Below are 23,678 nucleotides of genomic sequence, written 5' to 3' on the forward strand. Positions count from 1 at the left end.
AGTAACCCTAATGGAACAAAATTGTAACTAATACACAATACATTCTTAGAACCTGAATGTAAAAATGACTTAATTGTGCAAAAATTATGCAATAGAAGGTTTAATAAATATAAGTGCTCTTAGAAGTGATTTTAAATCCACGCTTTTGGGCACCAATTTGGTGATAGGACAGACAATAATCAGAATACTTGGTTTCTATGCCCTTCTGGGATGTTGGGCCAAGCAAAGCCATACTTAAATCAAGGAATGGCTTTTGGTACAGATCAGGTTTAGACATTTGTTTTGTCTACCTGAATGGACAATTCTATCCAGACACAAACAGTCACAATCATTAGCACCTAATGTCTTCTATGATGTATATTCCTCGTACACATGTGACATTGTAGATTGAAGAATGTTAAATGCTCGTAAAACTTTGGACATTATATGTCCTATCTATCTGGCACCCATTATCAGGCCTTACTCAAACTCTGGTAATTTACGCTGTTTTGCTATGAGCGCAACATACAGCTCTGTAAAAAATGAATCAGTTTCTCTGATTTTGCTATTTATAGGTATATGTTCGAGTACAATTAACATTGTTGTTTTAAACAACGTTTCTCTCAAATTCCAAATAAAAATATTTTCATTTAGAGAGTTTAATTGCAGAAAATGAGAAATGGCTGTAATAACAAAAAAGATTCACAGCTTTCAGACCTCAAATAATGAAAAGAAAACAAGTTTGTATTCATAAAGTTTTAAGAGATCAGAAATCAATATTTGGTGGAATGACCCTGGTTTTTAATCACAGTTTTTGTGCATCTTGGCATGTTCTCCTTCACCAGTCTTACACACTGTTTTTGGATAACTTTATGCCACTCCAGGTGCAAAAATTCAAGCAGTTCAGCTTGGTTTGATGGCTTGTGATCATCAGCATTTTTAAGTGGTCTCTTTTTTTTTTTTTTACAGAGATGTATATACAACATGTACAAGTGCGGTCCCAAGCCATCCCCTGAAGAACATACTGCTATCCCATCACTTTTGGTGGTAACCTGCTCAGATGTTCATATTTAATATCGAATAATCTGTAAAACTCTACTGCACATTAGCTCATCCTCTACAGTTTAAAATCACATTTAAAGAGCAGCTGATGAGACGGCCGACAGTACACAGTATACTACAAGCACTGGCGCAGAGTGTGGCTTACCTCCACTGAGACGGCTGAGGCAGGCACCGCAGTGTACTGGGGAATGTAGGTTCCCTGCATAGGAGCTGCAGCAGCCGCCGCAGTCATGTACTGCAAACAGAGGAAGAACACTCGTCAGGGCCAGTCAGTGTAGAGGATTTACTGGACAGCGCAGTGCTGTTATCTAGCCATTCTTTCCCCCATAGTATTGCACTGCTTTGCAGTGACGTCAGCTTCTTTGTGCTTCTTTAGTGAATCCAGTTCAACTCTCTGTTTTTGATTAAGTCAAACGACCCCTTAAACCTGTGTCTTGTTATTCAGATATTGAGGCTATACATAATGCAACTCGTATGAATCATACAGTACACGTTACGCAACTGCTATGAAACTAACGTTTATGTTACGCAGTTATGAAGGTGAGGAACTGAATGTTGGCTAAATAGCAAGTCTTTAATATTTATGGATTTAATCAAGCTGTCAAGAAGCATCTGGCTGTGAGAATGAGGTGGATACATTACATTACTGCATCCTTATTGTGCAAAATAATAGACATAGACAATTGTAAGGTTGTACTGTAAACTGAGATGATGCTTGTGCTGTTATCACTCAGGTTTGTGGATAATATTTGGGAGTGCCCTCGTGTCTACGCTACCTCCTGGCTCTCTCCTTTTAAATTGTAATGGTTATGGAGTCATTTGCCACACATTAGTCACATTATCTGAGCTCCTTAAAACTATTATCTGTATGTTCCTTGCCACTCCAAAGTTTACTCACTGGAGGTTTTGTAGAATTTTCTGTTTTACTGGATTTCTGTAAAGCTGCTTTGCAACAATGTCAGTTGTAAAATGAATCTGGTCTGTGAATAGACTCAGTCTTCTCTGTGATGTCCTGTAAGTTCAATTTGTTTTGTCCAGATGTTTGGCTTGTAGTATATGGTGAAGAGGGAGATACGTACAGTGCCAGTGGTGCCGAGGGACAGATGGTTCATCTGCTGGGTGAGGGGCCCCATCATGTTGGCTTGCTGCATGGAGATGGTGTGGTCCATGGCTGGCGTGATCACAGCACCCTGTGGGTGGGCACAAAGGCACACACACACACACACACACGTACAGCACAGGTCAGACCACATGGAGAAGGTAAGAGGAAATTAGTACCCATTCAGTTTCATGTCTGCATAACCTTCAGAGTTAATGCCCATAATGTAATGCATGCACGCTCCCCACAGGCTCAAAACTCTCTCTCTCTCTTTCTCTCTCTCGCTCACTCTCTCCTTTTCTGTCTTTCACACAACGAAACGATCCAGATCACCCCAGCTGGGCCCTATTAAAGAGGCCAGACGTGTGTTGTTCCACTCCAACAAATGAAATAATGCGATCCAAATGCGCGTCATGCATACTTCTGCAGAGATGATGCATTGCTCACTTAGCGGCGGTGCTCACACACACACTGCGGCAGTGTTTACGTTTCAGGCATGCTGCTCCACGAGTGTTAACACATGTGAGGTAAAAGACAGACCGAGCGTCTGCAATTTGTAACTGCTCACCCCAGACTTTGGTTGCCTCCTTGCGTGAGTGGTGATTGGTCTAGCAGAACCGGGGTAAAGGATGCGCGCACACACACACACACACATTTATGCTCATGTCTTGCCCTGATTACGATTAATATTTCCATGGGGGCTCTTGGTCAGGCAGTTTGTCAAAAAGTCGTTAGATTCTGACGTTTGAGCAGAGGAAGGTCATGCCTGGAGAAACCACAGCTCTGTCCAAAGCATGCATTATTAGGAGTTTTTGAGTGAACCTGCTATACGTCTGTTTAGATCGTTTCTTCATGTGTGTGCTACACAGGACTTAGTGTTTGGTCCTTTGGAGCTTCTTCTGAAGTGTCAGTGTCGATTTGAGTTTAAATTTACATTTACTTTAAGCGTTATGCTTTTTGAATGATCAAAAAGGACAAATTCGAAAAAAAAAAAAAAAAACTGATGTCAAGTAGGTGTCATTTTTTATTCATCCAATCCACATAAGGCTGTTTAAATAATTATGTTGTCCTATCATTGCTGCATCACCTGCTGCTATGTGTAACAGAATGATGATTTTAGTGATGTGCTGCAGATGCCAAAAACTAATTTGGAGTATTGGGAAATTTAGTCATGGCTGCATAACACACCCTTTAAAACCTGAGCTGTTTAGAAACACACACTTCAATGAATGTGTTTATTTGGTTCGTGTAAAGATGACTAAAGTAGTGCAGATTTATGCTGTACAACAAAAGGCCTTGCGTCACTTGAAAAGTACACATGTATTTTGCTTGTGAGCATCAAGAGGCAGGTTTATATTTTAGAGCCTGAGACTGCCATGTCAGGTTTCTGACTGGTCAGGAAGCCTATCACTTACATGACTGCCAGTGCTGGATTTGCCTCAGGCTGTGTGATAGCATCTGCTGTTGCTGGCTGGGACTGGTTTGCTATGGCTTTCTGTAATCCAGTTGGAGCAGTTCCAGCTAGTAGGACTAACTTCATTATGACGTGGAATACGGGAAGTGGGTGATCACAATGTACTGCAAAATATCTACTGATAACTATTTAATATCCTGCTTATATTCACATGCTTTTTTTGTTTTACAGAGAAATAGGTTGTTGGGAGTGGGTTTAATGCACACACAACTTTTAATGTCTGTATACTTATAATTAACTTGTTGTTATCATATGTTTGATTCGCTGATATTAGTCAGATAAAACATTTTTGAATTCTTGAAGTTGGCGACTTTGTACTAAGCGACGTTGACAAGGGCCAGCCACATTGTTAAGGCCAGTCGACTGGGCCAGAGCATCTCAGACATGGCAAGGCTTGTGGGGTGCTCTCAGTCAGCAGTAATGAGTGCCTGAATGGGCAACAGGGTGTTAGGAGCCCAGGGCTCATCAACACTAGGTGGCATTGATGACTATCCTGTTTGGTTTAAACTGACAGAAAACTATGTGGTACAAGTAACAGAATTTTTTTAATGATGGTTACGAGGGGAAAGTGTCGGTATATTGTGCTTCTGACCATGCTGTCCATAAATGAAAGTGCTTACAGTGGGGATCCTGAGTGGAACACTTATCTAAGCTTTGGATTTATCATTGAAATATTTATAGTTCATTTCTAACAGATGCCACACTTTAGGCAGTTACAGTACTGCTTTATTCATTCCCATCATTCAGCCCTGTTTAGGCACAGAATTGGGAGTTAGTGTTCTCCTCCAAGTGTGTTCAATGTTAAGTGTGTGAACTGCCCTATCCGGACGGGATTAGTTTCTCAGGGGGTCCTGGGGTAATTTCTCTTTTATGCAGGGTCCTCTCTGATTTAATTCCTGTCCGGATTGACCATGTATGTGTTTTTCTCAGACGTCCTCTGAGAAAATTACAGGCTGAATTACCTACTGTTTTTCACACTTAGAATGCGCGTTTCCACGGAGATCTACGTAAACAAAACAGCGAATGGAAATGAGGGGCTACTAATGTTATGACGTGTGACCGAGAAAAGGCAAAAAACTCACTGGTCCTCCTGTTTTTTTCAATTGCAGTCCAGATGCAAGAGTTTAATCACTGATTAGAAGTGTAAAATATTTTTCACAGACGTCCCCCTGAAAAACGTATCCTCTCCGGATAACGCTAATGATGCCCAATGATATTTTGGCTGGCACAATAGCTTGGTGGTTATCATGTTTGTCTTTCAGTGCTAAGTTCTTCGGTTCAAGACCCTATCTGAGTGAAGTCTCCATGTCCTCCCTGTGTTTCTCCCAGGGTTTCCTCCCACAGTCCAAAAGAATAGAGAAATATATAAGGGTAACGTCTCATAACTTCTAACATTTCAAAAGCGGCAAGTTTGGCACAATGTCTTCAGAAAGCTTTATAGAAGACCTCATATGCTGTTATCCAAATTATTAATTAGAAACTGGAAATGAGGTTGAAATGGGACAAAATTGGGAAAACACCATACCAGGTTGCCCTGACATTTAATGACGTGAATAGCCAGGTATGTAGAAGGGATTCCACCAGAATACACTATGTCATTTATCAGGCATTCAGACATTAATGTGAATGTCAATTCGCCTAAACATTATTGTATATTAGATAGATCCCTTCATGGCAACAGATATTCATAATGGCTATAGAAACATGTGACCTGCTACATTGCCCACACTGTGTTCAGACATAGTTTAAAGAACATGAAGATGAGCTCAAGATGTTTATCTGGTCTCTAAATTTCTCAGATTTTAATTGGACAGAGTGACTGTGGGATATTCTGGAAAAGCAAGACTGGGCAATGGTAGTGTCATCAAATAACTTACAGGACTTAAAGAATCTGCTGCCTTTGCCATTGCTGGCAAAGGCTTAATTGCTTTAGGGGCTCAGCAGTTAGAGCACCAAGTTATTGAGGACTGACTTGAGGGTTCGATACCCAGGTTTGGCAAGTTGCTGTTGGGCTGTTGATGGCTTCCCACCAGGTGTGTATGATTACTGGTGTGTAGGTCTGTGTTCACTGCATGGATTTCAGAGGCTACATTCCCTCTGTGTAAAAAACATGGTGAATATGGTTGTCTCTTTTCTTGTCTTGTTTTCTCTTGCTAGCCAGTCGGTGTTCTCCTTCAAGTGTATTGCATACTGCTGTCCAACAATGTTGTGTCAGCAGCAGTTCAAGATATTGTGGTTGGCTGCCTTCACATTTCTTAGCCTTCATTCTGCCTGCAAGAAACTAGGAGCATTCCTTTAGAAGTCTTGCAGAGTCTATAGGTTGGATCTTTATAGTCTTTATCTTATTTTTTATACTGCAAGAGAAAAGAAGCATAGCTTTTCTCTGGTGAATGCAAACTTCAAGTTGATGAATTTTTCATATGCAGTACATTCAATACTCTTCACATATGTTCAATATGTATCATATGTGGCCTAGCTGTGAGCATCCTTGAACAGTCATATAAGTGAAACATATTTTCAGTCAGCTACTGCAGTGTTTTTTTTTCTTTCTTTTTACAGTTGAGTGTTTCTTTAAGAGCCTTCAAGAGCCACGCACAAATGTACACACACACACACACACACACACACTCATGCACACGTGTGCTCACCATGCTCACACACACTGTTCTCACTCGTCTCTGTGTGCGTGTGGTGCTCAGCTGTGCTCGTACTTTCATTACGCGTGTTTAAAGAATAAACTGTGCAGACACTCGGCGTCAGAAGAGCTGCGTCTTTAATCTAGGCGTCAGAGCTAAACTGCTGGAGCTGCACGGTGTGAGCTGTGCCTGTCATCTCCGCAGCGCCAGCGGCCTTCAGCTAACAGCTCAACCCCACCCCCGACAAGCTCCCATAATGAGAGGAGGAAAAAAGAGATCCACTTGGAATAATTCTCCACTCTCATTTACAGCCATATCAGTGAGGGACTTAGACAGATGATTAAGGGCTGTGGGTATGTGTGTGTTGTGTGTGTATTAATACAATTCCCCACAGGGCCTGCATGCAGAACCTGAGCAACACTGAGAGAGGATTTCTGCAGAAAAGAGGGAGCGCCTCACTCCTGTTTCTTTCTATTCCTACACTCTTTCAAATAAACGTGTTTATTTTTTATAAAAAGGTTTTTATGTGGCAGTGTAACAGAAGAACCACATTTGGTTCTGTAAAAAAACCTTTTCAATTGATGGTTTTTATTTTTAAATGACATATTTGTGCAACCAAATTTTTTTTTTAACATTTAACCTCTGCATTCTTATAAGAGGACAGTAAATTTTAACTTATCTTTACCACAATACTTAATTTTTTAAATTGTTGATCCTTTGGCCTCATATGGAGACACTGCCTGTTCCACTTAGTAATCGCATGACAACATTACAATCAGTTAAAAAAACAAGATGGGTGGAATCCCAGTCAAAAGTTTCATTGAACTATCATTGAATTTTATGTTTAAAATTAGTTTATTTACTTACTGTACAAAGCTAAAACTTTCAACATAACAAAAGCCAAATTAACTATGGGTTGGCCATGATCTGAAGCATACCACCTCATCTGTGAAACATGGTGGCGGTGTGTCATGGCTTGGGTATGGGTTGCTGCCACATGTACTGACACATTTATCTTTACTGATGTCTTCATTACTCCATATGTGGACGAGAAAGCTTAAGGTAATAGAAGTCCAAAAACAAGCACAAGCTGAAAATAGCTGCATTAAGCCCCAAACAAACTTCACACAATGCAGATGTTTGAATAATGCAGATTTGTGCATTTTATAACACAATGCAAGTGTAAGCTGCATTCTGAGTGTTGCCACAAGGAAGGCTGCACAGACAATCTGTTTGGTCCAAACATTATATTGCCCTGAAATGAGGAGGTCTGTGAAAACAATTTTGAAATTGCAACATGATAAAAAGCTGAAATAAATAAAAGGAATGTGTACTTTAATCGTGTTTGATTGCTTGTTCTTTTGAAAGTTTGAACTGTAGGATAGAGGGAGGGGTATATCAAGGAACAATTTGACTTTGTACCAAACATTACAGTGGGAACTGTCGTATCAAAGCCTTTTCTTAAGAAAGAATAATATATGTGTCTTTAAACCTTTAAATAACTTTTTTAAGTGCACCGAGTGGTCCAGTGGTCTAAAGCACTGTCACTATGAGCGGGAGGACGCAGGTTCGAAACCCCCCTCATGCAGCTTTGCCATCAAGCTGCCGGCGCTCAGAGGGAGCAAAATTGGCCCTGCTCCCTCCGGGTGAGTAGATGGCGCTCTCTCTCCACAGCACTAATGGGTGATGTCCACAGCACAGGGCGTTTGTAAGCTGATGTACCGGAACCGAGTCACTGCGCTTTCCTCCAAGTGCGCTGTGATGGTACGCTGCAATGCTCGAGCAGCAGGTCGAAAAGAGACAGTGGCTGACTTCATATGTATTGGAGGAAGCATGTGTTAGTTTTCACCCTCCTGGTGTGTTGGGGCATCACTAGTGATAGGGGGAGTCCTAATGAGTGGGTTGGGTAACTGGCTATGTAAATTGTGGAGAAAATGTGAAAATTTTGAAATAAAAATGATTAAAAATAACTTATTTTAATGGAAGGATTTTCCCCTGAACTGTGTCTTGTCTGAGATCCATTTAAACTGTACTCACAGACAACAGCCGGAATATTCCTTTAGCAACAGAAACATGACATACAACTTTAGTTTGACCTCCAACTTGGACTCCTTGCTGTCAAAATGATTTGTTGCTTGGGGTCCGAGACCTGGACACACAGCCCAGACTGGAAGGGGTCTCCAGTGACATCAGAGGAAGGGAAGAAACTGAAGCCAAGAGGAAAAGGAAGTGGCCCTGTTTGTCCCTCCGAGGCAGCAATACTGAAGAAAACAGACTTCTGAGGAGGATGTTTCATATCAATCTTGAATATGTTTTTTGCGAGGATGAAAATAACATGGTGCACGCGCGCACACACACACACACACACACACACACACACACACTTATTTAAGCATGGAATAATTTCTATGACCTGCACACGTTGTCAGCATTATTTAGTAATTACTCTCTCCTATTCATTCCCAAACAATCAGCCAACCCACTCACACACACATGCTTACAGCGGTGTACAGTGCAGTACCTGCCAAAACACAGCCACCTTCTCAAGCCCCTGCAAACAGAGCGCGTTGTGCAGAACGGCGGAGATAAAAGCACTAAATCTTTATTCAAACATTTGTTCCTTTGTCTCAGCAAATGGCTGTGACTGGCAGCGACTTAGGGAAGTGTCTCATTTCTTTTCTTCCCCACTCCGTCGCCGTTTCGCTCTAAGCGGCTTTGCAGTAATGCACTACGGCGGTGATTTGTTAATGTTCATTTCCTGAGAGGGATTTGGGGACGATTCACATAGGCATTCTTCTTCTGAATAAGATGTAGGGGGAGAGTGTGTGTGTGTGTGTGTGTGTATGAGCACTGCACTGCACAGTAGATGGACTGTATGTGTAAATGCATAAGTGTGTGTGTGCAGTGTAGTCAGTGTGTGTGGTGTGTGCTGGGAACCACACAGGCATACTGTAGTACTGTAGATAAAACTATGTAATGGTACCTTCATGGTGAACTGATGCAGAACAGGAGTGATGGTAATCATCAAAGGAAGAAACACACACACACACACACGCACACACACAGACAGAACAGAACAGAGCAGAACAGTGGCCGGAGACGACAGCACACAAGAGAGAGCCTCCATTGTCTGCTGATCTGCTTAAATCCTCATCTCCAGCTCCAGTCGCTATGGTCACGTGTCTCCAAGGTAACAAGGTGCCAAATGCACACAGCTCTCTATGGTTACAATGCCTACCTCTCTCAGACACTTTTAATTGCCTGCCTTCTCGCTCCACACAAGAGAGTGGGACGAAAGACAAAAAAAACAACCAAAAAAGCCCCAAAAACAACAAAAAATATTTTTTCCCCCCTCCGCCTTGTTTTCTCTTTCCAGGATTTTCAAACGAGACAGGGATCATCGCACGGACTCCGACAGCCTTTCACAGGAAGTTGCTTTTTTCTTTCTTTCCCTGGCGGCGGAGGTCTTATCTGTCGAGTTGCCAAATAATCAGACAAGAGGATTTTGTTACAAAACATATTCACAACACTCCCCATCAAATCTTCACCCTCTCTGAAACAAAAAAAACACCCAAGACATGCAGACACTAACCCTGCACACATCATTACCCAGTTAGACAGAGGGACAGACAGACGTCTGCCTTGTCTGTCTCTCTCTCTCTCTCTCTCTCACTTTCACTCTCTCTCTATGGCTCAATCCCATTTCACCCCTTGCTCCTACCACTTAGCCCTATCTCTCCGTTTTGTATTTCACAACTAGGGGTAGTGAGTCCTGATTCTTGTTGGGATGGAAGGGAAGAGTCAGGGCAGTGTCAGTGCTACATGGACCTCCAGATGAAGACCTTTTTAGAGGCACTATCTACACTCCACTCCTACACAATTACACAAAACCTGCAGAAACTATGTGAATATTCAAGCGGAATAGGAGGGATTGTCAAAGGACATCTTTAGGAACCTCTCTACAACATATTGACATGTGTTACACTACTTACTAATAAATAATATGACCAAACATTCTCCAGATCAGTAAAAATCTTGAGTCATTTATTTTTCATGGTCTTAACCTTCCTTTTTTTTGCAACTATTGCAACCAGTTCGTTCACACTTTGCCCTCATCACTTAGCCCTTCCCCTCCATTTTGTGCGTTCACACCTCGGGGTAAGGTGTGAGTTCACCTTGGGATAGAGCTGTAGGGTTAATTCTTAGGGCTACACGCATATGCATATATATGCAACCAAAATTGCAACCAAGTGTAGTCTTTAATGTACTCTTTAATGTAGTTATGTATTATGTATTATGACCCTTTTCTTTTATAACAGAAAACAGCTAGCAGTATGTCTCAGTAGATAGCTAGCTAAATCACTTATTGCACCTTAAATGGTGCATCAATTACATTCTGTTACCTGAGGCTGCCACAATATTTAAGGTGGAAGGGCAAATTTTATACAAGAACTTAAGTCACTAGTAGCCTGGTAATGAAGCATTGTTCTTTTTTATCTATTTATTTTGACGATGCATCAGGTCCATGGATTTCAAATGAGATTGGGCCCATGTCTCTCTTTCTCTCTCTTCTTCTCCCTCATTTCCTCCATGTGTCCCTCTGGATCTCCAAGCACAGAGCTTTGCGTTTTGATTTCTTTTGCAGCTTACGCTTCCCGAGCGCCTCAAGCATCTAAACCACCTGAAGCGGCTGACTGAACACTGAGCACTGGACTCTTAACTAACGATCAATCATTCGTCTACAGCAACATAGATCTGGAGCTCTGAAGCACAGAGCGGAGCTCAGGTACAAGGCCGGTATTCAGCAGGCAAACCTCCAAACGTGTGCTTGGTGGTTAACTTCCCATGCCCATACTCTCAGGAAAAAAATAAGTGTGTGTGTTTGTGTGTGTGTGTGTGTGTGGGCGTTTGCATGCATATGTGAGGTGAATTTTCCAAGCCTCGGGTGGCAGGTGTCCTTCCTGCATCCTTACTGTGTGGCCAATCAAGACGACACAAATGGGAGACACGGCGTGTTAGAAAGAGAGAGAGAGAGAGAGAGAGAGAGAGAGAGAGAGAGAGAGAGAGAGAGAGAGAGAGAGAGAAAGAAAGAAAGAAAGAAAGAAAGAGAAAGAGAGAGAGAGAGAGAAATGCAAAGGTTTGACAGAGACCAAGACAGAGAGTCAGCGAGTGGAGGAGGTCAGAAAGAGGTTCTGGATGTCTGATACACGAGAAGATGAAAAAGTCACACACACACACACACTTTCTCTCTCTCTCGGCCCTCAGAGCCACATACACATGGCCCCTGCACTTTCTCACATAAACACAAGGGGGCAGAGCCACCACTTCACTTTGCATTCCCAAGTGCTTCTCTGTGGCACTTGTCTACATTTTCATGTTCTCTCTCTTCATACACTTTATACATACTCACACACACACGTGAATGCACTGCACAGTATATTGGTCAGCCATATCATTAAAATCACCTGCTTAATACACACACATATATTGTGCTGCTAAAACATCTTTGACCTCTTAAGGCATGAACTCCAAAAGACCTCTGAAGGTTAACAGGACATCCTTAAAAACCAGATGGGGCCTCCTCTATAAATCACATCGATGAGCCACCTTAAGAACCCTTGAGCTTGTCGCCGGTTCACCGATTGACCTTCCTTTGACTATATTTGCTAGGTACTGACCACTGCACACAAAGAGCAACCTATGCTCAGAACCTCCAGTTGAGTAGCCATCACAATAGTCACTCAGATTTTCATTTTTGCTGCTTCCAACTGGCTGCTCAGGTCATTGCTGCCTACTATTGTATATCCCAACCTTTGACAGGTACAAATGTAATAGAGTAAGTAGTGTTATTTTTGGAACTAAGATCTTGGGTTCAAGTCCTTACCTGGGTGGAGTTTCTATGTTTCACCGCTACGTCCACAACTGAACTCAGGTTATATTGTTGCCCTGGTGTGTAAATAAGTGTACGTCTGTATCAACACATGTATGGATTGGCTCTCTGACGCAGTCCTCCAGATGAAAATTTCATTTCCGGTTGAAAATATGCTTCTCAGTGTGTATTGGCTAAAGGATAAATGTGTGGTGTGTTAGCTGCAAAGCACTCTGGGTACTAGACAGGAGCTATATAAGTATAGTATCTTTCACTGACTTTGTCTGTCAGTGTTATAAACAGGCTGATGAGTATATACAGCTATTAATATAGCTTTTATACACTAAAGGTGTGCAAATAAAGGTATTATTATTGGTAAAATAAATATTAGACTGGCTTTTACTCGTTGGAGCTATGAGAGAATAAAGAGTAGTTTCCAGACTCTGACATGGCCAGCTTCTAGTTGGACTAATGTCTTATTTAGTTGCACTGATGTTTTGCTGTTTTATATCATCTAATCTTGTCTCCTAAGTCATAACGCTACTCTGTTTAGTTCAGTTTTTTATTTGACAACATATTATGGTTATATACCGCAGTTATAGAGAGATATTTGCATATATTGTGATATAGGTCTGGAGAGGGTTAAGCTAAGAGGCTTAAAGTGATTTCATGATAGTGCTGTAAACGTGAATTACTGTGAGCCCACAAGCAAAAAATACCCCACTATCCCACTGTCCCTTTAGACAAAATCACAATCTTAATTTATTGTGATTCATACTGATCATGGGATATGTAACATTCATCATTAATCCCTCATACATACAAATGTCACATGTTTCAGATGGTTTTTTTTGGGGTGTTTGAATAAGTATATGCATTCATATCATCCAGCATTTTTGTTGACCTACCGCAATCTCTGCACTGAGCATAACACATGCCATATTGCACAATGTAGCAGTAAACAATAAAATGCAATACAGCATTCTATCTATCATACAGCCTCGTCACATACGCACGCGTGCATGCTGACACATTCACTCTCCCATACACACAAGCGCACACACACTAAAACAGATACAGCAGATGGAGGGAACTTACAGTAGGTTGCATAACGTACTGTTGGTGAGGCATCCAGGACGTACTCTGCACCTGTGGGGAGAAAAGAGCATTTCCTCAATTTTCCCTCCTCTTCCTCCTCCCTCCAAAACCCCCAGACCAGCGGAGGCAGCGGCCAGAAATACCGGCTGATAATTACAGTGGGATCGGAATGCCACGAGGAGCAATATTGTCTCCTAATTACAGCAGCGCGGCAGCAGTTTCATCATCAAAGCTCAGTCTGGCCCAAAATCTCAACTTTCATCTCCCTCGCCTCACCGCTCAGCTCATAAAGCCCTACACAAATATTCCTTATTATTGCATTTGTGCTGTAACAAACGCCTCTATTGTTTTCACAACACGCGAGGAACCCAACGAGCAGCAAAAAGGCTCCGCAGCTAAAGTAGAGATCTGCATGAAAAGGGGTAGTCGTAAAAGGGCTCGCCTAAATGTAAACGGTGAGTTATTTTCAGAATGCTGTGCTTTTTGGCCCTCAAAACTATAATAATAAACATTCTTTTTGGCTATTCATTGTATTTATAATATTTTAGACTACACAGAAATCGTATTTTCCCAGCTTAACCACTTTTTATTTTCACTTTTTACTTTTTACATGCATGCATCCACCCTGTTATAGCAAGCGGCATTTCAGGGTGGACAATAACAGGAAGGACGAAAGTTTAGTGAAAATTTGCATTTGATAAAAATGTAGTTAATTAGAGTTACAAACATTTTGAATTGTTCATGGTGTCCTGGTTCTATTTCAAAGATTACAAGTACAAGTATTATTTACTGTGATTTTCTTTTTCTGCGACAAGGTAGGTATAGCTCGGTATGGAAATAATATGGGACAATTTAAGTTTAAATTAAAGTGGCAGTATTATTTTGTTTCTAAACTGAAAGCAGAAGCATTTCTGAGTGGAGAAGGGACAAAATATTGTGTTTAATGCTACCAGTGTGCTAAAACCACAATCCCTGCTAGATCTAATACATTCATTCTTAAATCTGCAGTGCTGGGTCGCTTTTCACGGGAGTTCTTCTGGCCACATTATGCGTTTTATAGTCGTATAAAAAAACAAAGTAAAAAAAAAAAAAAAAGAAGGAGTGAAGTTTCTGACTGAGTGCGTCCTCTCTCTCTGACTGAACGTAGCCTGGAATCAGATTCATCCTCTCTGGAAGGAGACCGCATCACACCCGCCCAGTTTAAAATGATTCTTCTGCATGCTCGGTGCAATTACCCATTCTCACCAGAGAGGGCCCTAAATCCCTAAATGTATGAAAATACAGCATGTGTCTTCAGTCCCTTAAAAAAAACAGTATGAATGTGATGTCACAGATGTGAAAGGTTTCTTTCTTCATCCTTTTTATCTTTTTATAATTAACCCTCTATGGCATGGTGTTGCTCTCAGGAAACATTTCTTGGTAATTAAACAATTTCTTTATTGTTCATTTTTAATGTAATGTCTTAAGACAAAAATATTTTTAGCAACCAAAGCCACATGGGACGTAGTATCAGTAATTGATAAGATAAATATAATTTAAAATATAATATAATATAATAATATAATATAATTACCTTTACCTTTAAGATATATAAAATATGTGCATTAATATGTAATGAAATATATTGATTTGGTTTTAAATTACATTTTTTTTATTTACTTCTTTAAACAGTGTTTTTTATTTGTTGCCTTATGACATCATTATGCAGTCATGCAGTGCTTGTTTTTTCTTATAAATAAATTCATGCCACAGAGGGTCAAAATGCCTAAATTATCCTGAAGCATCTATAACATAAAAAAAAGAATAATTTTACTTTTCAGACAAGAAAAATACCCAATTAAATTTAATATTTTGTAATTAAAAAAATCTTTAAAAAATAGTTCTTCAGTGTTTGTATGAAATATAAACAAAAGTCCTGCAGACACAAAAGGCATCTTATACTGATATTGACCCGCGTGTTAAACTGTACATTCCTCATCCTTTTCCCCACAGTGAAGAAGTCTGTAAGAAAAGCTGTGTGGAGCACTGCACTGGTGTGATCATCTGGCAGTAAGTCCTCTAAGGTGTGTAAGCACACACCTCATCTCTCTCCAGCTGCTGAAAGATTCATGCCCTCACGCTTGCTCCCTCACTCTTACTCTCTCTCTCGCCCTCCCCCATTTAAACCTGCAAGGGATACAGTTGTCTCTTGTTCCATTCTTTCAAAGTTTAGGGGAGAAATAGAGGTGGCGTTGCATTGATTTCCCGTCAGCTCGGGTTGGAGTCATTTCTCTGTGTTCACTGCAGTGTGTGATTCAATATTAATTCACTGAGGCTGGGTGGGGTGTATGCATATTATATCACAATACTCAATTAGGGGATACTCTACCCCTGTGACAAACGAAGCAACATCAGCGAGCGTGTATGTTGTGTTAATGCAGGTGCTCTTTGGGGGTCGGCTCTCTGGTCCGTGTGTGTGTGTGTGTGTTTAGGAATGTGAATGTGAACAGGGTGTGTAAGTGTGCATGTGCAGATGTGGGAATGAACAGAGTACAACAGTACAATTTAACATATGAATATACTGTAATAACAGGCAAGCAAACAGTAGTCTGTAGCTGTTCTTTACATTGCGTAAAAAAAACATACATTGACTTCTTTTAAAAGTTGGTAAGTTTTTTCCTCTATAAGGTCACATGAGAAATAGCTGAAATAACAAAAAAGATGCAGAGCTTTCAGACCTCAAATAATGCAAAGAAAACAAGCTCATATTCATAAAGTTTTAAGAGTTCAAAAATCAATATTTGGTGGAATAACCCTGTTTTTTTTCACAGTTTTCTTGGCATGTTCTCCTCCACCAGTCTTACACAATGCTTTTGGAAAACTTTATGCCACTCCTGGTGCAAAAATTCAAAAATTCAAGCAGTTCAGCTTGGTTTGATGGCTTGTGATCATCCATCTTCCACTTGATTATATTCCAGAAGTTTTAATTTGGGTAAAATCAAAGAAATTAATCATTTTTAAGTGGTCTCTTATTTTTTCGGAAGCTGTATATAAGTTTTTAAAGTGATTCTTGAGATGGCAGCAGCACGTGAACGAACATTGTCCTGCTGAAATAGCAAACCAGAGTGTGCGATCAGAAAAAGTAGGGCCACTGGTTGCAGGACCTTATTAACGAATCTTTGAGCTTTCAAAGTGTATATAATGAAGACCAATGTTGATCTGGCATTGTACAAAATTGCACCCCACTACAGGACACCACACCTTCAAATCGTTGATTTTGGTGCTAACCATGTTACCTCCACATACGAATTGGCTGGTTGTCTCCACTAAGACAAAAGCGTGACTCGTCACTGAAGATGACCCACTGTCAATTTCCAGTCACTCCATAACAGTCTGGCATGACGCATGACCACCCACCAAGTTTCATTCATTATTTCGTTATTTTTGTACAGTGTTTGCATATAAATTGCAGTAAATGAACCCACCTACTCAGTAGGACTCCCCACTCACTTGCAATACACAATGGTAGGGTCAGGACAAGCGCATGCCTCCTCTGATAAATATGATGTTAGCCTCTGCCTGCAGAGCATTACCATGCAGCATCACTCGACAGCCAACACGCTCAGAGGAAAGCACCAGATCCCCAGCTCTGATATAACAGCCAACAGAGGCCTGTGCTGGTTGGCATCACATCGAGAATAACAAGGGGAGAGAGAGCTATGTACCTACCCAGAAAGAACATGGCCAATTTTGCTCTGTCTTTGTGATCCTTAGGCCAGAGTCTTAGTGTTAGTCTAAGTCTTTGTCTGCTGAGCCACCCAGAGCCCCGCAGACTGGTGTTTATGCTGGGCTTGAGAATCAAACCCAACACCATATTGTTGTTATCCACTACACTACGTTAACTTTTGCTTGTGTTTGAATATATGTGTACGTACAGTAGGTCTGTGAGCAGGTTGTGTGTATGTATTTATGTATGTATGTATGTATGTATGTATGTGTGTGTGTTTGTGAGAACGTTGAGGGCAGGTTGTCGTGAGGACAAGAGGAGTTGCAAGATCTAAAGGGCTTAGCTTCTTCCCAGCTCAGCACAGTGTGTTGTTTAGTTTAGCTTAAGCCAAATCAATTAAGAATGCTCATTGCTCACAGTCAATGTTTGCACTTCCTTCCCCTCGCTCCCTGCCCCACCCCCCACGCTCCTTTCTGTTCAAGGCTGGAGCAGAGTGTTAATAAGCTTTCTCAACATGGCAAACAAAGAGAGAGATAGAGAAATAATGTGTTCCGCCCCCACTTGTGCTTTGTGTTTGTTTAGAGTTGCGTGCATATTGTCTGAGTGTGTGTGGTTTTGCACATTTGTTGAGCAGGGCTGCGTATTGGCAAGACTCTGGAGATAAGATACGTATCACGATACAGGGTTATGATTCCATATTTTGTGCTTAAAATCTATCTATTAAAATCTATTTAGCCAATAAGAACACTACGACCTGAAGAAAGACCTATCAGGGAGTTTGGTTTCTAAACGAATCAAGTATATTAGCAAGTCTTTGGATGTTAACCGTTTATTAAAAATGTTCTCCATTTTTTGTGAGAATCGATATAGCATTGCAAAACAGAATATTGCAATACTTCAACATATCAATATTTTCTTACACCACGATACTTGAGTGTATATATGCATGTGCACACTCGTATTTATATGTGTGTGTGCGCCTGATCACAAGCACATGACCTTACCTGATACGTAGAGACAGGCGAGGCAGCGATGAATGGTGTGATTGATGTCTGGGCGATCATGCGGTTGGTGGAGATGCTGTATGGTGAGGAGTAAAACCTGTAGAAAAATACACATACACACACACACACACACACACACACACACACGCAAACACACACACACACACACACACATGAATCAGTCATGCCAGTCAATCAGAGTAAACAGGCTCTTGATTTACAGCAGAATCAAGTGGGCCTAAATGAGTAAAAAGGCTTGAGGCTATTGTTAGGAGAACCAATCCTCATCTACTCAGTTGCTGCAAATAATCTGCATATATTTAAATATTTACTGTTATGTTAGGCTTAGTACAGATCCTAAAAAATATATGGTTATGTTTAGAAATTAGCCAGTAAATGAGCCAGAACATTATAGCCATTATAATCATGACCATATTCTGTATAAAATAAACTGTGCAGATTTTCTTATAACAATGGTGCATGAAAGGATATGGGTTACAGTTTGATGTTAACCGAAAAAAGTCTGTCCCTGTAGTTAGATGGCTGCTGCTCTGGTTTTTCAGGTGGTTTCCATGATGTTGCTAGCTGGTTGTCATGGTGTTGCTAACTGGTTGGTAGGGGGTTGCTGTGGTGGTTGACCCAGATGGTCCCTATTGAGTTGTTGAGTGGATACAAGGTGGACATTTTTGTGTTGCTAAGTGATATTTCAGTCAGTAGACCATGATGTTTTTAGCGGCTGGTCCATGGTTGCTGCTTAGGGGTTACAAAGTGGTTGTTGTGGTTTCCAATGTGGTTGGTTTGATGTTTATAATGTTCTTTTTTGGTACATTGGAAAGATGCCAACACTTCTACACCCCATTCGTACCTATGGTAGATATTTTCTTTAAATCCTGATTGACTTCGCGAGGAGTTACTTAAAAAAATCCAGCAGAAAAAAAATATATAAATGTGAAACATTTTATTTTATAAAATATATGCATAATTTCTTAAATGACATAAAAGTCATATGTTTGCACAAAAAAAACACTAAGCAGGAGAACATGCCAAGATTAATGAAAACTGTGATTAAAAACCAGGGTTATTCTACCAAATATTGATTTAAAATATGAATTCTTAAAAAACTTGTTCTTTTTGCATTATTTGAAATCTGAATGCTCTGCATCTTTTTTGTTATTTCAGCCATTTCTCATGTTCTGCAAATAAATGCTCAAAATGACAATATTTTTAATTAGATTTTTTCAGAGCTGTATATATATATATATATATATATATATTTTTTTTTTAATGAATAAATGTTTTTTTTTTTTTTAGTTTCAACTCGAATAATAACCAATTCTCACTCTAGTTATATCTCACTCTAGTTAGGTGTGACCTCTATTAATTCTGTATGTAAGAATGTGTGATATGCGTAAGTGAGGCTGCTTCACGGTGCAAAAGTCTCCTTTCAGCACGCTGGCAGTGGAACGCTGGCCCGTGACTGTATTTATCATTGTGTACCTAGAGCGGACATGTTTCATCTGCTAGGCCTGTTGCTGTGCTGTATCGATTGGCGTGCCTGGCGGCTGAGTAATGGAGCGTGGGGAGCGAAACGCTGCCCCGGAGTTTCCACTACACACACCCAGCCGTCGTCACACACCACAAGCAGAGTGACAACACTGTGTCACAGTCGTCCGGATGGAAGAACGCAGCCAATTATGGGGATATAAATGCAGAGGGAAGGAGGTGGAGACGCTTGTTTATGTTTGTGTGCTGGAGGCGTGTGTGAGTCCGCTTTGAGTGTAAAGCTCGGCTGTTATTTACGCCGACCATTATCAGCAACGGCGTGTCATCAGTAAGACGACATGGCCCATTAAACAATTAGAGAGGCCTAATTGGGAACAGAGCATTGGTAATACTGGAGCGGGGGGCTAATTAGGCTACAGCATGATCCGATCATATTGGGAAAACTGAAATGAAGAGGAATGTGCCTAAAACAGACAGACACAGAGAATCAGGACACACAAACACTGTTTCCCGGCCCCCTGCAGTGTTACAGTGTACGGCTACACTGAAAATGAGGGCCACCCGACAACGCAGTTCCGAGTTTAAATAAAGGTTTATTGATCGGCGGATTGATTGATTGACTGAGCTCAGGGCTCACTAATTCACAATCTACTACTACACACGCTCCACAGGCTGCTTCTCTGTAGTAGCATTTGTAGTGAATACAATTTCTAAACAGTCATGAAAACATTTTATCACACAAAGTCTGTTATCTCATAAAAGAGGTTGCAGTATGAATCGCAGCAAGAGCAGCAATGGGTTTTTCTCATCCAGTAGGTTTTTGTGAATTTCAAAAAATTGCCTAAAAACCTGAATGGAAAATAATATTTAAAAAACATTATAATCATAAAAAAAAATTAAGCTAGGACGAGGTGAAAAAAACACATAAAAAAGTTTTTTTTTTAAAATAAACAATGATGTAATAAGCATCTCCTTTCCAGAAGAACATAATATTTCCTCAGATTGCAGTATATACACAATATCAATCAGCTGTTTTCTTTCTGCCACGGAAACGTGGCTACTGTTTCCATACAAACTACTATTTGTCAATTTAGTGTGTTTATGTCTTGCTTAATATTATTACCATATTATATGTTAACATTAATTCAATTTAATTCCAACTTTAGTGCCTCCACATTTAAAAACAACTGAATAAAACTCTTTATCATTAAATACACTGACATGTCAAAACTCTTGGGACAGCCTTTTAAAACAAAGAGTTTGCAAACATTAAAACAGGCATCTGTACACTTTTAATGTATCATGACAAACATGTGTTAGTTATAAATTACTTCTTTAACCAACCAATTAAATGCTTTGTCATATGGTGTGTTTGTGCATGGAGTTCATTTAGATGCCATATACATGACAATGAATGAGTCCCGACAGATTTTCTGCTAGGTGAAAGTCAGCTCTGCATAGACATATGTAACTGTAACATATTGAAGAGCTAGTTGTAACAGCCTCTAAAAAACTCTAAATACAATTCAAACTAATACCAGCATATGTTGTATTGTTACACCTTTTTGATTAATCTGTGCATATATAAACATCTATAAAGAGAGCTGGGTATAGCTCAGTAATTGTATTTGTCAGTGTATGTATACTTTTACCAAGAGTATTTTCTTTTTTCTCAGTCTGAAAAATCTCAGTGGAAATAAGTAAATAGCACATGCGAGATGGCAGCAAAACAATTACTGACCGATGCTGAAACTGAAGGATTTAAATAATATTTATTTTATAGCTTATGTATTTTGTGGCTAGATGTGTTAAAAAAAGATATATAATAAAAAGTATCATTCTGTGAGATTATTGGCTGGTTACTAGTTTTCCCATTATCTGATTATCTAAGTGCGTGTACATTCTTTATAAGCAGATTACTAACAAACACGTTCTGCAATTCTGCAATAATTGTAGTATGAACTGTGAAACACAGTCATTGTGATTCAAATTCACATTTACGTTTACATACACAGTTAATACAGACAACAACTAGTGCACAAAATAATGTAAAAATAAAATAGGACTGCATTTCTTATCCATAGTATAAAAAACATACTTCTTCCGGGTCAATCTTACAGCTAACTCTGTCTGCCTAGCAGTTCCGAGGAGTTTGTAAGTTGTGCAGGGCCTTGCTCTGTCTTTGAGTATGAATGTGAGTGTGTGTGTATGTGATGGTAAGTGCTGTGTCAGGCTGCAGAGGGAGAGGGGTTGTATCTGTTCCCCGGAGGGCACTGTGGCAGGCAGAGCTGAGGGCACCGGGGCCGGAAGAGCAGGCGCACACGGGCAGGCTCACATTTCCCTGACTCAAGCAGCCGCATCCAGCCTGCAACCCATACCTGACGAAACGCTTACACCCTGCAGTGCAACAGTGGCACAAACACAGATGGGACAGGACAGCTTCTGTGTGTGTGTGTGAGAGCGTGTGCGAGTGTTTGAGTGTGTGTGCGAGTGTTTGAGTGTGTGCGCCTGCCTGCAAGTGTGTGAGTAAGCCCTTGCGTGTGTAGTAGTGTGTATACAAGGGGGTTAGACTTGGGCATTAGTCATTACGCCTCAGACTTTGCTACCCTTGCTCTAAGACTAGTCATAGTGTGACAGCAAAGGGGAAAAATGAAGAAAAACTACTGAAACAAGGGCTTTTGAGGAAACAATGAAGTTAAAAAGAACAAACAAACAAACAAACAAATAAATAAAGATCACTCACCCGTTCTGCATTGCAGCAGGGTCGTAGGGCAGTGCCATTCCGCTCTGTAAAGCAAGACAGACATAAGAAACAGTGAGAGGCTGTTCTTCGTTCTTGTCCACCGACATCAAGGTGTGACAGGTGCTGTAAAATCTACTGAGTAATGCGGGCTGAAGAGCAGGGGTGTCTGATAGAGCCCGGCCAAATGCTCTTTATGTCTTTAAAAGCACAGGCCGAGCCTTGTAGTGGCGGATCTATTACCCAGGAGAGCCGATCGGCGCGAGCGGGCTCGCCTGCCTTTGATACGACGCAAAGTTATTTGGTATTTACAAGGCTGCAGGAGGCATTGCTCATGTTGACACTGCCGCGCTGGCTAAGTGAATGAGAGCAGAGGGCTGCGCTACTCGGCCCGCATTGGACCGGAGCAGATAAATAGGCCTCGTATACCGCAAGCTGCAGGGTGCCAAGCTCTCGGCAGGAGGGGAAAACACAGGGACTTGTGGGATAGCCCGTGTATGTGTAACTACTGTAAGCCCTCATTTCTAGCTGTATTCAGCCTTCTGTGCAAAAAAAAAAAACAAAAAAACACAAACACCTGTGTTAGCCGGGCCAGCCAAACGGCCTGCAACGCTGCCAGGCTGTGGTAATGGGGCTCAGGGTGGGTCCAGCCTTGGCTGGCATTTGGCATGTTTCCCCAGACCATCTGAATGCCCAGAAAATGCCAACGCTTCCCCCTTTCGGCCGTTCCTCCGCAGCCGGGCCTCTTCCAGAAAGCCAAAGGAAAGATTAAAGGACTTGAAGCGGAGGCAGAGAACTTAAACAGGGCCAGATGTGCCTGTCATTCAAGACAGCAGCAGCCCCCCCTGCCCCCACCCCCATCCCTTTCTCTCTACCCTCCAGCACAATCTAAGGGCACCCTCAGCAGCAGAAGACTCTCATCTCTCTCATCACCTTGCCTCCGCTGCCACTCTTTACCTCTCAGCTTTTGTCCGAGAGCCGTTGCTGCCTTGTTGAGCCGAGGGCCTTTTCCAGCCCGTGCATTGGCTGCTTAACCCCTCAAACCACAAGAACCTGTATGTGAGCCCACACTTCAATTCCTCACATACTCTTTAAAATATAGGCTCCTAAATGGTTGTCGGGTTAGATGTATAGTTCTAAGAAAAGCCTAGAAACTTTAAGTTGTAGAGAATTTACATTATGCTTAAGCTTTTTGCCACTTAGAAAAGGTTTACAGAAGTTCACAGAGGTTCACACGTGTGTATTCTCTCATCAATACAAGCCTTTAAAGCAACAGTTTTTAGGTTTTGTGGTTCAGGGATTTAGAGAACTCTTAGGTGAGATTGTGTAATGAAAAATCTGTGTTTTTAAGTTTATTGTTTTGCTCATTTTCTTAATTTATAAAATGCTGATAAAATGTAGAGAGCAATTACGTCCAACAAACCTACCAGAATACTGTTTTTAGAATTAATATATTAGACACTGTGGGACTGTTGGCCCCTTTTTTTGACGACTTGCTTTAGGGCATG

General features: G+C 40.9%; 1 protein-coding gene across 6 annotated transcripts in view; it reads right to left on the minus strand.

The window, feature by feature from the left end:
- The window catches only part of rbms3 (RNA binding motif, single stranded interacting protein), a 250,701-nt gene that overhangs the window by 10,001 nt on the left and 217,022 nt on the right, over positions 1-23,678 (minus strand). For 3 of the 6 annotated variants that reach the window (XM_022673722.2, XM_007251818.4, XM_007251817.4), the window contains 5 exons: positions 22,174-22,217; positions 17,928-18,024; positions 13,218-13,268; positions 2,121-2,231; positions 1,187-1,276 (listed from right to left, as the gene is read on the minus strand). In XM_022673722.2, the coding sequence (XP_022529443.2) occupies positions 1,187-1,276; positions 2,121-2,231; positions 13,218-13,268; positions 17,928-18,024; positions 22,174-22,217 (393 nt within the window). The remainder of the gene's footprint in view (positions 1-1,186; positions 1,277-2,120; positions 2,232-13,217; positions 13,269-17,927; positions 18,025-22,173; positions 22,218-23,678) is intronic. The other 3 variants (XM_049480766.1, XM_049480767.1, XM_049480768.1) reach the window with 1 other exon arrangement.

The sequence above is a fragment of the Astyanax mexicanus genome, chromosome 6 (assembly GCF_023375975.1).
Source record: "Astyanax mexicanus isolate ESR-SI-001 chromosome 6, AstMex3_surface, whole genome shotgun sequence".
NCBI classification, from domain to species: Eukaryota; Metazoa; Chordata; class Actinopteri; order Characiformes; family Acestrorhamphidae; genus Astyanax; species Astyanax mexicanus.